General features: G+C 39.0%; 1 protein-coding gene across 4 annotated transcripts; it reads left to right on the top strand.

Annotated features, from left to right (window-relative positions):
* The first annotated feature begins 15 nt into the window (after positions 1–15).
* On the top strand, positions 16–15,212 carry INIP (INTS3 and NABP interacting protein). 4 transcript variants are annotated; one of them, XM_080667758.1, is made up of 6 exons: positions 16–152; positions 404–597; positions 1,089–1,171; positions 8,244–8,346; positions 11,039–11,129; positions 12,512–15,202. In XM_080667758.1, the coding sequence occupies exons 3-6, from the start codon at positions 1,147–1,149 to the stop codon at positions 12,605–12,607; spliced, it is 315 nt and encodes a 104-aa protein (XP_080523884.1). In that variant the 5' UTR covers positions 16–152; positions 404–597; positions 1,089–1,146; the 3' UTR covers positions 12,608–15,202. The 4 variants fall into 4 exon arrangements, with proteins under 4 accessions (XP_080523884.1, XP_080523882.1, XP_080523883.1 ...); XM_080667756.1 differs by lacking the exon at positions 404–597 and having other exon boundaries at positions 12,512–15,212; XM_080667757.1 differs by having other exon boundaries at positions 404–1,171; positions 12,512–15,208.
* Positions 15,213–15,554: the final 342 nt, after the last annotated feature.

Here is a 15,554-nt window from a genome sequence, read left to right as displayed (position 1 = left end):
TCGGGCTACGTCATCAGGAGGCGGAAGTGCAGCGGGGGCGGGAAGGTTGTAGAGCTGCACGTTGCGCTAGGTTTGCCGGTCTTTAAGTGGTCGCGCCCCCTTGGAGAGCGCGATCCTACGGTGAGGCTGTCGCTGGCGCACTCGCGTCCCCGGTAAGTAGGGCCGCCTGGCGGCTCCGGGGGATGGAGGTGTATGGCTCCAGTGCTGACTTGCTGCCGCTGCCTCTGTTGCCACTGGGCAGTGGCCTCTCGGCTTTCCTCGCCTTCCAAACTTTCTCACCCCTCCTCTCCTTCGTCTCTGCCACTGCCCCCGCCCACCCTGCCCTCCACGACCGCATGCAGGGACCCTTCTGAGGTGCAGGTTCAGCCCCGTCACCCCTCTGATTGACGTTTCCCTTCTGCAGATGTGCCTTCCTAACCGGACTTCGCTAGCTCTGCGCTTCAGCCACGGGAGACACCTACCCATATTCTGTTCAAAACCGACATCTGTTTGCTAGCGCTTGTACTTTCCCGGGCTCCCCTGAAGGCATCCTCATCACGCCAACAGAACCAGTCGCTCTCTGCTTCCTGAGCAGTGTTTACGCCTTTTAAAGAGCGCGTTCGTTAACCTTTTTTAGCATGGTTGCTTGAATGAGACTATATTTTCCCTCCGATTATGTGTTCCTAGAGGGCAGGAGTACGATGTCGCTTATTTGGGATCTCCTTTTTAGCTTTCAGTGTACACAATTGTTGCTGGCTACATTTTGTAGTAAGTGAAACGAGAGGCACCGTAGATGAGTGATTTTTCTTCCTTCTACCGTGACCGTATTGATGTTATTGATACATTTGGTGATACTTTGTAAACCTAATGACATATTAAAGACAGCAATGCTTAATGTTGATATCAACATCTGCAAGAAGAGAGATTTAACCTTCACGCTCTAATTGAAAACTTGAGCTTGCAGAGTCTGTGTGCTTTTCAGATTTATGTTTCTGAAGAGATGAAGATATGGCAAACGTTTCATTGTAGGAAGGCTAGCTGTTCCCGACAACTTTTCATTTGTTATTAAAGTATGGTGCATTTTGTATGCATGTACACATTTTTTACAGGTGATTGTAAAGTGCTGACCAGTTGCCACTGAACATAGTTGAAACAGAAAATAGGAAGATGGCAGCAAACCCTTCAGGACAAGGTAATGCATGCCGGAACTTATTTTATTACTAGGATATTTTCCCCCACATAGTAAACATATTTTAATAGAAACTTAAACTTTTAATAGAAACTTAAACTTAATAGAAACTTTGGCAAAGGGCAGTTACTGTAGCCAGAATAAAAAATAAATAGCAAAGTAAAACCCCATATTTAAAGCAAGTCCAACTTTGTATCAGATATATAATATCCTTAATAAATATTAATACTATCTTTTAATCTGTGTTAAGATTATTCACATTGTAAACCTTAGGAGGTCCTCCTCTAACATCTGTTTTCTTGCTCTTTACTTGAAATCAGAACCACTTTTAAAGAAGTTATATTGTCACCAGGCTATATCCATACCTTTATCTTTATTTGCTCTAAAAATTTTATTACACATTTCACCTGTATTAAGCTAGCTCTCTAAAGCAAATCAAGTTAGACACATCCTAAAGAAGTTTTTATTTAAAGTATTAAATCTTACTTTGTAAGTAGTTTCCTGCTTCAAAAATTAAAGCAAACTTCTATTTCTTTTCCATATCAAGTTTAAATTCCTATTTGACCCACCATATTTTTTTTTGTTACTCATCTTTGGTATGACCTGTTTCGATTTTTTTAAATCTTAGTTTTGTCTTTTTTTTTTTTTTTATACTGATTTCAGAGAGGGAGAGAAACATAAATGATGAGAGAGAATCACTGACCAGCTGCCTCCTGCACGCCCCCACTGTGTATTTAGCTTGCAACCCGGGCATGTGCCCTAGGCTGGAATCGAACCTGGGACCCTTTAGTCCGCAGGCCCACACTCTGTCCACTGAGCAACCCGGCTAGGGCAGTTTTGTGTTATCTTAGTCTTCCTATAAATGGAATCGTAAAGTGTGCACTTGTTTGTATCCAACTTCTTTCACTCTGTGAGATGTACCCATGTTGTGCCATCTATTAGTAGTTCATCCCCTTTTATTTCGGAGTTCCATTGTATTAATTTATCACAATTCATTGAATCATTCTCCTGTTTGGAGGCTTTGGGGTTTTCTGAGTTTTGGCCATTGTGAATAAACCGCTTTGAATATTTGCTGTAAGCCTTTTTGTAGATATTTGGATAAATATCTAGGAATGGAGCAGCTCAGTGTATAGTCAACTTTATAAAAAACAGGCAAATGTTTTCCCAAAGTGCTTGTACCATTTGCATTCAGTCCAGCAAAGTGTGAGAATTCTGGTTGCTCCACGTATATAGCCTTGGCTGTTGGTCTTTTTTTGGGGGAGCCATTTTAGGGGTGTGAGGTGTCATGTCATTGTAGTAGTAACTTGCATTTCCTCGATGACAAATGTGGAGCACTTTCTCACATACTTATTGGCCATTGTAAATCTTCTGTTGTGAAGTGTTTGTTCATGTCTTCTGCTTCTTTTTAAAAACTGGATTACTTCTTTTTATTTTGAAGTTTTTTTAGAGTCTGGATACTGGTCCTTTGTCACTGCTAATTGCATTATCTAGATCATCTTGGAGTTGGCTTCTGTTGACTGCACTTTTTTTTAGTATAGGCCACACTTTACATTTTCTTACTATACTTAGTGATTTGTTATTGGATACGGGATATTCTAATACATTTGTAGAGACCTTGGGTTCTGTTGTATTCCCCTGTAATGTGATTTTTGTTCTAGCAGACGGCTTGGTTCAACTCTTACTCCAAATTGTCTCCCTTGTCTTGGGCAGCAACTGAAATCTCTGCTCATTCTTTTAGTTTCCAGCTGCTGCTTTATTCTGGGCTCTCCCCATATGTGTGCAGTTTACAGAAAGAAAAAACTGTGGGTGGATTTCATAGGCATGTTTTAGGCTTTACTCCTGCCTTTCCCTCTTAAGTCCCTCCCCTAATATCTGGCTACTCTGCCAGCCCTGAACTCTGTCCTCTGATACCTCAGATCGGTAAGGTGAGCTGTCCAAGCTGTTTGTGGATTGAGGAGTGCTTCAGGCAAAAGGCCACAGATTCCCAAATCTCACCAGTTTCACTTTCTGCCCAATTTTGGTCAGTCTCTCATGCCTTCAAATAATAGGGTTACTGTAACCAAACTACTCTGCCATTCCTGGAAGTTGGAAGCCCGCTGAATCTATTTTATTTTATTTTTTTTAATATATTTTATTGATATTTTACAGAGAGGAAGGGAGAGGGATAGAGAGCTAGAAACATCGATGAGAGAGAAACATCGATCAGCTGCCTCCTGCACACCTCCCACTGGGGATGTGCCCGCAACCAAGGTACATGCCCTTGACTGGAATCGAACCCGGGACCCTTCAGTCTGCAGGCCGACGCTCTATCCACTGAGCCAAACCGGTTTTGGCACTGCTGAATCTATTTTAGTATATTAGTTGGATTTAGGGTAAACTAAAGTTTTATAAAAGTGTAGTAAAAAGCTAGTTGCAGTCATAGCTTTACCAGCTATAACCAGCTAATACTGTTCTGTTCTCTCAAATCACAGGTCAGTATTCCCCTATGGCAGTGGTCGGCAAACTCATTAGTCAACAGAGCCAAATATCAACAGTACAACGATGGAAATTTCTTTTGAGAGCCAAATTTTTTAAACTTCTTTTAACACCACTTCTTCAAAATAGACTCGCCCAGGCCATGGTATTTTGTGGAAGAGCCACACTTAAGGGGCCAAAGAGCCGCATGTGGCTCGCAAGCTGCAGTTTGCTGACCACAGCCCTATGGTCTTTGACCTCTTCTTTTCCAAGTTATAAGGACTCGTATTGAAAATAATTGAAATTCAACAAAAATGAAAGCTAAGAGAAGTCTAATTTGAAAAGAAAATATGCTAACAATCACACAATGCAGCCCTAATGAAAATAAAATTTTAAATTATCTCTTTATTCTAGTAACACAAATACACGAGATTTACAATTCGTTGGTTACTCATTTTTTAGCAGTTGCAATAAAACGATCATTTTTAGTGCGGCCTTTGATTGATCCATAGTCAAATCCACTATGAAACACAGTCAAAACCACTTTGGCTTTTGTTACTGTTTTGTCAGAGATTCTGTTGGCTCATGGAACTGCTGCTATTAGCCACCAGCAGAGGGAGTCCACGTCATGTTCTACAGACTCCCAGACTCTCGATGAAAATGTTAAATTCTTATTTATTTGGATCTATTGCATTTTACTTTATTAAATATTTCTGCACTGTTTATGAGTATAGGGACTACTTATTATGGGGGTTGAATGTCAAGTGCCATAATTATAGTGATAACTGAAAACAATATAACTAAACAATTCTTGACCCATACATTATAGTATATTAATGTCTCTGGTATAGGGGACAGAATTCCATTGTGCCCACTAACCCCTCTTTCAGATGTAGCCTTTTATCATACTATAGTAGTATCAGCTCTGCTGAATTTCATAAGCTCTTGGCAGACAGTTACTCATGTCTCTCATATTCTTCTTAGCATCCATAGTAGTGTGGAACATTATTCTTAGATTGAAGTAACATTTTGAGAATTTTAATATGTAAAGGCAGATCCTCAAACTGGAATTTGTCCAAGGTACCATTCTTGTGTAAAGAGTCTTTCATTATTGGTAATACTGTATCAAGGTCCTGTGATCACGTGGTGGTAGTTGGATTGGTCTAACCCAGTGGTCGGCAAACTCATTAGTCAGCAGAGCCGAATATCAACAGTACAGCGATTGAAATTTCTTTTGAGAGCCGAAAACCGACTTCTGCGCATGGGCCACGAAGTTTCAATCGCACTGTACGTGCGTGCCCGCACGTGGTATTTTGTGGAAGAGCCACACTCAAGGGGCCAAAGAGCCGCATGTGGCTCACGAGCCGCAGTTTGCCGACCACTGGTCTAACCTGAGAATCCTGGTGAAATACTGAGTAAAGAATGTGAATTCTTCTCTTTGATTATTTTATAATGATCTCAAAATGCTTGTAGAAGTATCTATAAACCCTGCAGATCAAGTGGTGGAAACTGTTGACTAGGGGCCACTCTTGATGCTCTTAGCTGTGATTTTAGGGTGCTATGTAGGAAGTGAGTGGCTTTACTCCTGGGAGGTTGTCTTGGTTGACCTCAGACCCAAGTAGAAGTCTTACCTAAACCATCTATGGTCCAGAAGAAAGCAAATTTACCCTTCTGGCTTGTACTAAGATATTCTACTTTTGAATTCAGAGTTTGTTCCAGTGCATAATTTGCTTTTCTGGAACTTTTTAGCTTAGCTACAGTTCCCTGTATCTACCCCTTCCTCCTGAATCTAAACAAAAAAGTACACAGCTATACTTTATAAACAGACATATACTTACTAGTAGAAACAAAACACCTAAATGTTAAAACTAACTTAATTATTAACATAGTCACTATTATTTCCACCCTTTCTTTACAACTTTTTATTTATGTACTTTAACTTTCCTTTTTGCATCTTATTGTGAATTCATGGCTCATAGATTTGATTTGTTCCATCTAGCTATACTTATTATTCTCTTTAATGTCCCAATTGTGTCAGCCTGGCTAATCTCAAACTGGCCTCTTTCTTCTTTGAGCGTATCCTGAGCCTTTAAAAAAAACATTTCTTGCTTTCTGACAAGATATTCCAGGTCCACTTGATTATTTTCCTTCCCTATGACATGGAACTAGTACTCCCGAGAACCCTGGTTCCTTTTAATGGAGGATAGTATAAAATATTTTCTTGTGAACAAATTAATCTTTAGGGAATTTATATTTCTCTAAACAGCACTTCAGTTCTTTCCAATGTGGTAACTTATTTTGCTCATCATATAATTTAAACACTATTGGATTTTTTACTTTCCTTTTCAAAAATTTTCTATTTTATATTTATAGTAGCTCTAAATCTAAAAAGATGTAACTATATAATTCGTTTCTAAAGATACAACAGGCTCTTCTGAAAAAAAAGGGAAAAAAACTTGTCCTATAGTTGAAAATATAGCTGGTGGTGTAACTTGCTTTAAATATATGCAGCTTCATATATACACATGGGAGAGTACCAGCTTTCCCCTTTTTTTGAAAAAATAAGAGTCTTTGGGGCCTCAGAGAGAGAGAGAAACATTGATCAGCTGCCTCCTGCATGGCCCCCATCAGTGTTTAAGCCTGAAACCGGGGCATGTGCCCCGAACTGGCAGACTCTTGGTGCATGGGACGATGCTCAACCAACTGAGCCGCTCCAGCTAGGCCTCAGTTTTCTTTCCCATTGAAAGCATTCTTCACTTTACAAAGAACTCACTTTTGGATTCCCTTAAATAACACATTCCAGTATATACCTATTCCTCCATAAATATCTTACCTTAATTTGTATTACATCACTTTTAGGGAAGTTTCTAGTGTATAAAATCAATAATACTCATATTCTGAATTTCCCATCGAATATATTATCAGATCATTTATACACATTTATTTGTTTATTTGGATAACAGGCCAACCATGAGGTAGTAAATAGGTTGACAATACCATAGCCTTCCTTAGTGAACTAAGAACACTGACAATCAAAGAAACTCTATTAATTTAGAAATTATATATTAATTTTGAGCCTATAGTTACTAATTTTCACACCTGATTTCCACAATAACAAGGCATTAACTCTAGGAACCTGTGCTCTGATTGTCAAACATGCATGAATTTTTTTAAGGAGGCTATTTTTTCTTAACCAAGCCAAGAAAGATATGTGGTTTTTAATGAGAAGTTGGTGAATTATGTGCAGTTGTTGTTTTTGTAAGTAAAAAGTGGTCAGATATAGGCAGTTTAATAAATTTAACTTAATACATAAATTAGAAGTTCTCTTATAGTGGTTATTATATTTATGTCATATTCCTAGTTGTATAAAGATGAGTTGATATTTATGGTTTGTGATAGCCAGCCTTACTAGAGGACTAAATTTGTAAGAAGTTATTTAACTGTTAAAAATATTTTTTTTTTGGCCTTTATTTGTATAGCAGCTTCTTTTTAAACCCCTTTGGCAGATTGCCTTGGCAATCAGTTGCTTTGGTATTAGTTAATGTAAAGGTCTAAAGCTGTGGTTTGTAAACTATAGTAGTTCCCCCTCATTCATGAAGAGAATGTTCCAAGACCCCCTGGATACCGGAAACCTCAGATAGTACTGCGCCCTAAGTATAGTATGTCTTTCCTGTACATAATACCTATGAGAAAGTTTAATTTATAAATTAGGCCTACTAACAAATTAACAACAATAACTAATGATAAAATAAAATAGTTATAACAATACACTGTAATAAAAGTTATGTGAATGTGGTCTCTCTCAACATATCTTACTGTACTGTACGTGCAGCACGGATACACTGGACAAAGGGATGATTCACATCCCAGGCGGGATGGAGTGGGATGGCATGAGATTTAGCTGAAAATGCTGCAAACTCAGCGTATGTATTTTGTATGTACATGTTGGAATTGAATTCAGATTTTTAAAACATAGTTTGTTACTGCTTCTGGGCCAAGATCTTCTGTAAGATCAAGCCCATCGTTAAGTATCAATAAAGAACATATTCTTTTGTACCCTGTCAGTTATGCTCCATTTCTTTCTCAGAATTGCTTTCTAATCAGCTGCAATTCTTTGACTTATTCCTTGAAAGATTGTGTCATTTCTGAATGAAAGCAGTTGAGAAAAAGAAACATTGTTTTGATCTAAGTATGTCTAATGCTTTATTCTTCCATGAAAGAGACTTTCATAAAGAGGCCTAAAAGTGAGAACTAAGAAAATCTCCACTCCCAGAGATTGACTGCGCAGGATAGAGGTTAGTCCTTGCAGTATTGGGGCCTCAGAGATTTTGTTAAAAAACAAATGTTGTTACCCATACCTTGGTGATTAAAATTCTTTAGAATTGAGTCTTAAAAGTCCTTGGTCAGCATTATGCTTTGTATATATCCATGTATTAAGCTGTGACAGTTGCTGGGAAATAGCAGTAGGAAAACGGTAACCATCTAAAAAGACTTCTTATTAGTGAGTTCATTATCAGGTTAGAGAAGAGAATTTGCTGCCTGGGATTCTGGATGGCCTAAAATAGCTCTAAAGTGTTTTTCATTTCTCTTTTTCTTCTCCCAACCTTCTTCTTTTTTTTAGGTTTTCAAAACAAAAATAGAGTTGCAATCTTGGCAGAATTGGACAAAGAGAAAAGAAAATTACTAATGCAGAACCAATCTTCCACAAATCATCCTGGAGCTAGGTACCGAAGAATAATGTGATTTTTAAGTCCAGTGATATAAAAAATATCTTGGACAAAATAATTCAAGTTGGTTGGCAATGGTTTTTTTAATATTGGAATTTATATTTTGTTCCCTAGCTAGATTTGAAAAAATTATTTAATTGATTCTATTTTAAATATTTTAATTCTAATTAGAATATTTAATTTTCCCTACAGCCTACTTTTATGAAAAGATAAGGGTTTTGTATGAGTTTTCTTTGTAACTTAAATTATTCCAGTGTCCGACTTTTTTTAAAATATATTTTTATTGATTTCAGATAGGAAGGGAAAAGGAGGGAGAGATAGAAACATCAATGATGAGAAAGAATCATTGATCAGCTGCCCCCTGCACGCCCCACACTGGGGATCAAGCCTGCAACCCAGGCATGTGCCCCAACCGGGAATTAAACCATGACCTCCTGGTTCATGAGTAGACGCTCAAACACTGAGCTATGCTGGTTGGACTCCAGTGTCCCACTTTTTTAAGCATTCTGCAAAGTAGGTAAATTTAGATAACTTAATGCCCTTTATTTAGTTTGTGCCATCTTAAATCTCTTCCCTCAGATCTATTATCCCATGCAGCCACTACCCTAATTGTCCCATCTTTTCCAGCCAGACCTCTTACAGAGTTGTTTATGCTCACCTCTCCTTTCTTATTTATACCTCAACCCACTACCAGGTGTCTCCTTCCCACTTCCTAGAATGGGTTTGAGCCTAATTCACTTGCAACCACGTTGTGGCTAAAGCTGCTAGTCAAAGTCCTTTTCTAGTTAGAGACCTTAGCATTATTTGACACCACTGATCACTCTCTCTTTCTTAAAAATACTCTTTCGTTGGCTTCCATTCACTCACTGTTACACTATCTTGCTTTCTTTTGCAGACATTTCTCCACTGCCTGTCTCTTGAATGTTGATGTTCCTCAGGGTTCTGTTCTAGGCCCAGTTTCTCAGTCTACATCTTTTCACCAGACAGTTGCATCCACTTTCACAACCTGTTAATTCTGTGCGGATAACTTTTACACATTTGCATTTTTAGCCTAGTGACCTAGTCCTTTCTCCCCAGCACCAGGCTGCCTCCTGAACATCTCCATTTTGATGTCCTCCAGGCATTTTAAACTAGTAGTCCCCAAACTGAACTCATCTTCCCTTCTTTTAACTAACTACTTAATATTCTTTTTTTTTTAATTACGGTATTATATGTGTACATATCTTACCATTGCCCCCCCCACCCCACTCCCATACATGACCTCACCCCCCAATGTTTTGCATCCGTTGGTTACTCTTATACTACTTAATATTCTTGTGTGTTTTGTCTCAGTGAGAGGTACAGATCTACTAGTTATCAAAGTCAGAAATTCAAATTTTAATTGTTTATCATTTAATTACTATCTCCAAGCATTTACCATTCTCTTAGGTTTACACTTGGAAATGTGTTTCAGATCTGTCCACTTTTCTTCATTGCCCTGGTCCTGGCCCTGTCATTTCTTTCCTAGTTACTATAACTGCTTCCTCACTGGATTTCCTGTAGTCTCTCAAATACATTTGTCAGTCATGTCAGTTAGGATGTTTTAATCTGGAAATAACAAAAACCAACAGTTTCCATACACATTAGGATACATGTTAATCAGGAATGTGAAGATCAGGTGGTTCAGAGCAGTTTAATGCGGTGGCACAAATGTGTCAGCAGTGATCCAGCTTCCTTTCATCTTTCCTTTCTGCCTTTCTCCATGAGTCAGCAGCTCCCTTATTGTCAAAATATGACTGCAATATCCTAGGCCTCACCTCTACACCAAGCCACCTGGAGAGTCAAAGGCCAGGAGGTTCCTACCCTATGTTCCTTTTGTAAGAGTGAGGAATATATTCTTAGGGGCCTTCCAACAGACTACCCATCAAATCCAGTTACTCAAAATGGTGTATCTTTCTCTTGCCTAAGCCAGAAACCAGCAAAGGGGAAGGCACTGTCTTACACCAAAGTTCTCCCCTGAGGGATGAGCCTGGCCTGCCCGGAAGCATGAAATCACTGATAATTGAACTAAGTTCGGGTTCCATTAGCCAGAAGAGAGACAGCTGTTGAGGAGGTGACCGGCACTGTCTGCCATTGCAGTGTTCTTTCTGAATTGCCGTGTGGCGCTTCTGATCATGTCGCTCCTCTGCTTATACCATTCCTTGGAAGTCTCCCTTTACTACTAGGATAAGGTCTACATTTCTTCATTTCTTTCACAAAGCTCTTCATATCCTGGCACCTACCTTCCCCTCCAGCCTCATTTTTTGCCAACCCTCTTTACCCTTCTCCAACCCTGACCTCCAGTCCTACTAAATTGTGAGTCCTTCAAACATGTCAAGCTCTGCTGCCCTGGGTCCTTTTGCAGGCCATACCTTCTGCTCAAAACATTCAAGTCTTCAGTTTCCATCATAAATGTGACTTATGGTAGATGGGAATACTTCAAATCTGTTTGAAAGTAGGGGACCATAAATCATCAATAAAAAGGACATAATTTGAAGCCCTAGTAAATAACAGGCTTTCTTCGTGTATATTAATGCAGACAGTGAGAGAAGGAAAAACATATTCTGGAAGGTCTTTTTCTATCCCAATATATTATATAATGAAAAAATGTGATTCAGAAGTAAGGAAGCCTGTATGTGAAACAGCCACGTAACTGAGATTCCTGTTTCAGCATCGCACTTTCGAGACCCTCTCTTAATAAGGACTTCCGGGATCACGCTGAGCAGCAGCATATTGCCGCCCAACAGAAGGCGGCGTTGCAGGTGAGCAAAGTGCAACTGACATTCTTGTCTCTGGAGATTCCTGGGTCTTGGAAGCCAGCACAATTCCTGTTTTTTATTTCAGTGGAGCAATATCAATAAAAATGTTCCACACATAATTGCAGTGGTTTGCTGATGTTCAATTGTGCCCAGAGGATTTGAAGGACCAAAACAGCAGTAATGAAAATATCTTTTATGGTGTCGACTCGGCCATGATTGATTCTGTGCTGTACCTGGCAAGGGATTGCTTGCACACAAGAGTTTAGGATATTTGGATGGACAGAATGATCTTAAAAGCTGAACTGGCTAGTACATATATATTTTTTCAAATTAGACCCTTTGATGGTCTTACTGGTTTATTATTGTTGTGTGACTTCTTTTTGTAATGTCTGCATGGCTGTTTTACAGGAAATGTTTAAAGCATCCTCTTACTATAGGAAAGTAATAATCCATCAGTTTAAAAATATATTTTCTTCATAGTAATAAACAGTTTTAGTACTACTCTGATCTTCAATAATTTAAGATTCCCAGAGACATCATTATATGTGCTTTTAAACTAACTCAGAATTTCAGAATTGGAAGGGACATTAGAGATCATCTCACTTTTTTTGTTGTTGTTAATCCTCACCCGAGGATATTTTTCCATTGGTTTTTAGAGAGTGCAAGGGAAGGAGAGAGACAGAGAGAGAGAAACATCGATGTGAGGGAGACACATCAGTTGGTTGCCTCCCACACGTGCCCTGACCGGGGCCGGTGATCAAGCCTGCAACTGAGGTATGTGCCCTTGACTGGAATCAAACCCGGGACCCTTCAGTCCACAGGCCACAGTGCTCTCTCCACTGAGCTAAACAGGCTAGGGGGAGATAATCTCACTTTAGACAACATAAAAGCAGTCCTTCCTTTAGTGACACAGGAAGTCACTGGTGGTTTTCTGTTATTTATATTCCAGCATTCATCTGCCTTTTCCCCCTCCTCCTTCCAACTACTGCCCTTCTTTCTCAAGCTCCTGCTTTGTTGATCAAAAGCAGAGTACTTTGGGACTATTATTGCTAGTTTCCCTCCATTTCAAGGAACAAAGTATATCATTTGTGCTTTTGACTCATTTATTGACTGAAGAGAATCATTGGGGAGAAAGTATGTATGATAGATGAGTACCTGGTGCAACTTGTTAATATGAATTCTTTATTATTGTCCATCTCCTGGGTATTTTAACAAAATTAGCACAAGCACTGATTGTTAAAATAAATTTGGTCTCAAAAAAAAAAAAAAAGGAAAAGAAAAAAATTAATCTCAAGCACTCAGAAAAGATAATTAATTTTAATGCCTTGGCTGAAGAATTATGACTCTTAATAGCTTACTTGCCTTTTTTTAAAACTCTTTCCCAGCATGCACATGCCCATTCATCCGGATACTTCATAACTCAAGACTCCGCATTTGGAAATCTTATTCTTCCTGTTTTACCTCGCCTGGACCCAGAATGAAGAAATTATTTGTAATGACATTGACTTTGTAATATCAAACGCCAAAGCTACTATCGTTCAGTGCTATACAAGCTGTGACTTTCAGAATCCGTGAACTTATATTTTTTACTTCCTTAAAAGAAAGGTATGTGTAAGTGAAAGCAAAAAAAAAAAAAAAGGTAACCAGGATGATGAGAGCTTTGGAAGCTGTATTATCTGAGGATTGATTATGCTACTGTGACTGTAACTTATTTGTAATGCAGTTTGATTTTAAGGCTAAATCAGACTCTCAATTAGATGGTCACATAAACTCACTCCCCACCCCCCAAACCCCCAAGTAGTTGGACTGAGTACATCATGTCCACAAGAGATTTTTAAAAGCCATTTACAGTACTTTAAAGAATTGAGGGTGCTTTTTAAAATGTGAACCAAAAGGTTTAAATAAGTTACATTCATATTTGCTGTATATAGAATTGGTATCAGTGTACCTTTTGAGTTTATAGTCAACATATCATCCTGAAATATTCTTTAACTCATAACTGGTTTTCTTATTTTCACTTTTTAAAAGAAAATCCAAGATTAAGTTACTAAATGAAACATCATTTATAAACCTATGCCACTATAAATTAGGTGACAAAGTACTATTAAAAATAAATACATGAAATGTGGTGGTTTTAAATTGTATACATGCTCTTATTTAGTGTTACTACAGTGGTGTACCTGCATGGTTTTACTGTCCGTTTTTGTTCTAATTAGAAGCGTGTGCAAGCTGGGCCCCTTTTTAATTCCTTTAAGGGGAAGGCATTGGGTTTTCAATATGACACATCTTTAACAGAATCTGGAGTGTTTGTTTAAATATGCATTCCCTTCAGCCTTACTCTAGTCCTACAGAATCAGAAATCTCTTAATTCAAAATAAAGTCTGAAAACCATGGGCTGGAGAATTCAGTTTTCATGATATATGTTTATAAATTCATAGATTTGTAGGTCTCTGAAACTTAGAGATCATTTAGCTAAAATCTACATTATTTTTACTTCTAATAGGACTCAAATTATTTTATACTATATCACAGGTACAGTATTTTATATACTGCTTATAACTGACCTCGTCTTGGCCTTGAGTCCCCATCCTCTCTAGTGGTAGGATAAAATTTAAACTTAAATTTCCAGTTTGGTTTAATATTTAATCAAAGTTCATCTCCCTTTTCAAAAGTTTGTTCTTCCCTAGACATTTGCACCAACCACATAGCCCCATCTTGCCCAAACTAATTAAAGCAGAAGTGGACAAAAGAATTGGCTGTGCCATTTAGATGCTTTCTTTTGAAAATTTGAATTGATTTTCTTCATTTGGGTGAGTTGGCAGCTGTCCCCACTGTAATGGTCACCATTGTGGCAAAGGTGCCCTTACTCCTGCTGCTGAGCTCCCTGGGGCCTTGGGCTCCTGATCTGCCTCAGGTCTCACCAGCTTCCTTTAATGGTCCTCACTTTTTTGAATGTGACTAAGTTTCTGTTCTTTGTGATACACGACCTACATCCATGGTTCTAAATCTATCTACTTGATACTAGGGAGATAGGAAATTTGGACTGTAGTTTTTATACTATCAAAGCCTCTACCTAATGTGTGACTTTTATAACTTAGGTTAAAGAGATCCTTTTTCCAGTGATATCTTTTCTAGTGTCCTAGCCTTTTAAATACATAGATGTTGCTTAAATCATGCACTCCTGGCTAGTAAACACTTTCTCCCCTGCTCCCTTAAATCATTTTCAAATTCAACTCAATTCCATATGTATTGATTAATATCTACTCTGTAAAACACTGTGCTTCATGGGGGGGAGAGGGGTGATGAGTGATACCTGCTCTTAAACAGTTCACAGTGGCGGAGCCTACTCTGGTGCAGCAGTAATGCTAACGGAAGTCAGAATGCAGTGAGTGGCACAGGAGAGCATGCTGGAACCTGCAGCAGTCTAGACAGGCCTAGAAGTACTGGCGTGATTTTACCTGGCAAGGCAGGGAGGAGCTGCTCCAGGTCAAGATTTCACAATCAGAGAAGCAGGAACTAAGGCACTTGCGAGGACTACAGAGGACGTGGGAAAGGGCCGCAGTGGACTCCGTCAGCAGCCCTGAGATGAAGTTTCATTATTGCTGCCCTCGGATTATGGGTGAATTTGCCTGACTTGCTTAATCTCTCTTTACATGTCACTCCATCTGCAATACAGGAAGAGAACACACTTTGCTTCATTAGAGTGACAGGATGTAGTAATAGGAGGTTTTGTTCCTTGAGTCTTGTTGCTGTGTGTTTGTGTATGTGTTTTACTTATGGTGTTTATTGTATGTTCCATCAGTAGATAAGATCTCTGAAGGCAAGAGTTTTTGTTTCCCTCCCTCCCTCTTTGTTTACTACTGTACTCTGCTTAGAATAGCATTTGGCATATAGTAGGCGGTCAGTACCTACTTATTGAAGGAAGGGAGAAAGGAAGGACGGACTATATATGACCTGGGTGGTGATGTAAAGGGGATTGTTTTTTTTACTGTGTGTCATGGTAATAAAGTTTTGAAAGCCACTGCTACATAATACAGATGATAGTGCTTTGTATGATCCCAGAATAAAAACTGAAATGACACAATTTCAAAGGCAGGTATTTTTTCCTGAACAATCTATAAGCTGTCTCATTACGTTGTCTCAGTTCTTTGCTTCACTTTAGCAACAGAATCTCTTAGTCATCTACTCAGCATTTATTCTTCCTTTGCCCCTTCACCATTCCCCAGTACAGCCAACATGCTTCAGGGGAAGCTGACCGCCCAGCAACAGGAGTGGGCCTTACAAGCTCCTGACAAGTCAGGGAATTCATTTCCTTTTGCCACAGCCGGTCAGCACATGGTATTTCAGACCGCAGGCACTGGTTCAGCATTGCACGTGTTACCCACATTCAACCCAAATGAGACTCCAGGAGAGGATTGTTGGGTTTAT

The sequence above is a fragment of the Plecotus auritus genome (assembly GCF_963455305.1).
Source record: "Plecotus auritus genome assembly, chromosome: 5".
In the NCBI taxonomy this organism is placed as follows: domain Eukaryota; kingdom Metazoa; phylum Chordata; class Mammalia; order Chiroptera; family Vespertilionidae; genus Plecotus; species Plecotus auritus.
The sequence above is the reverse complement of the archived record's forward strand: the minus strand, read 5'-3'. Positions and strand labels throughout refer to the sequence as shown.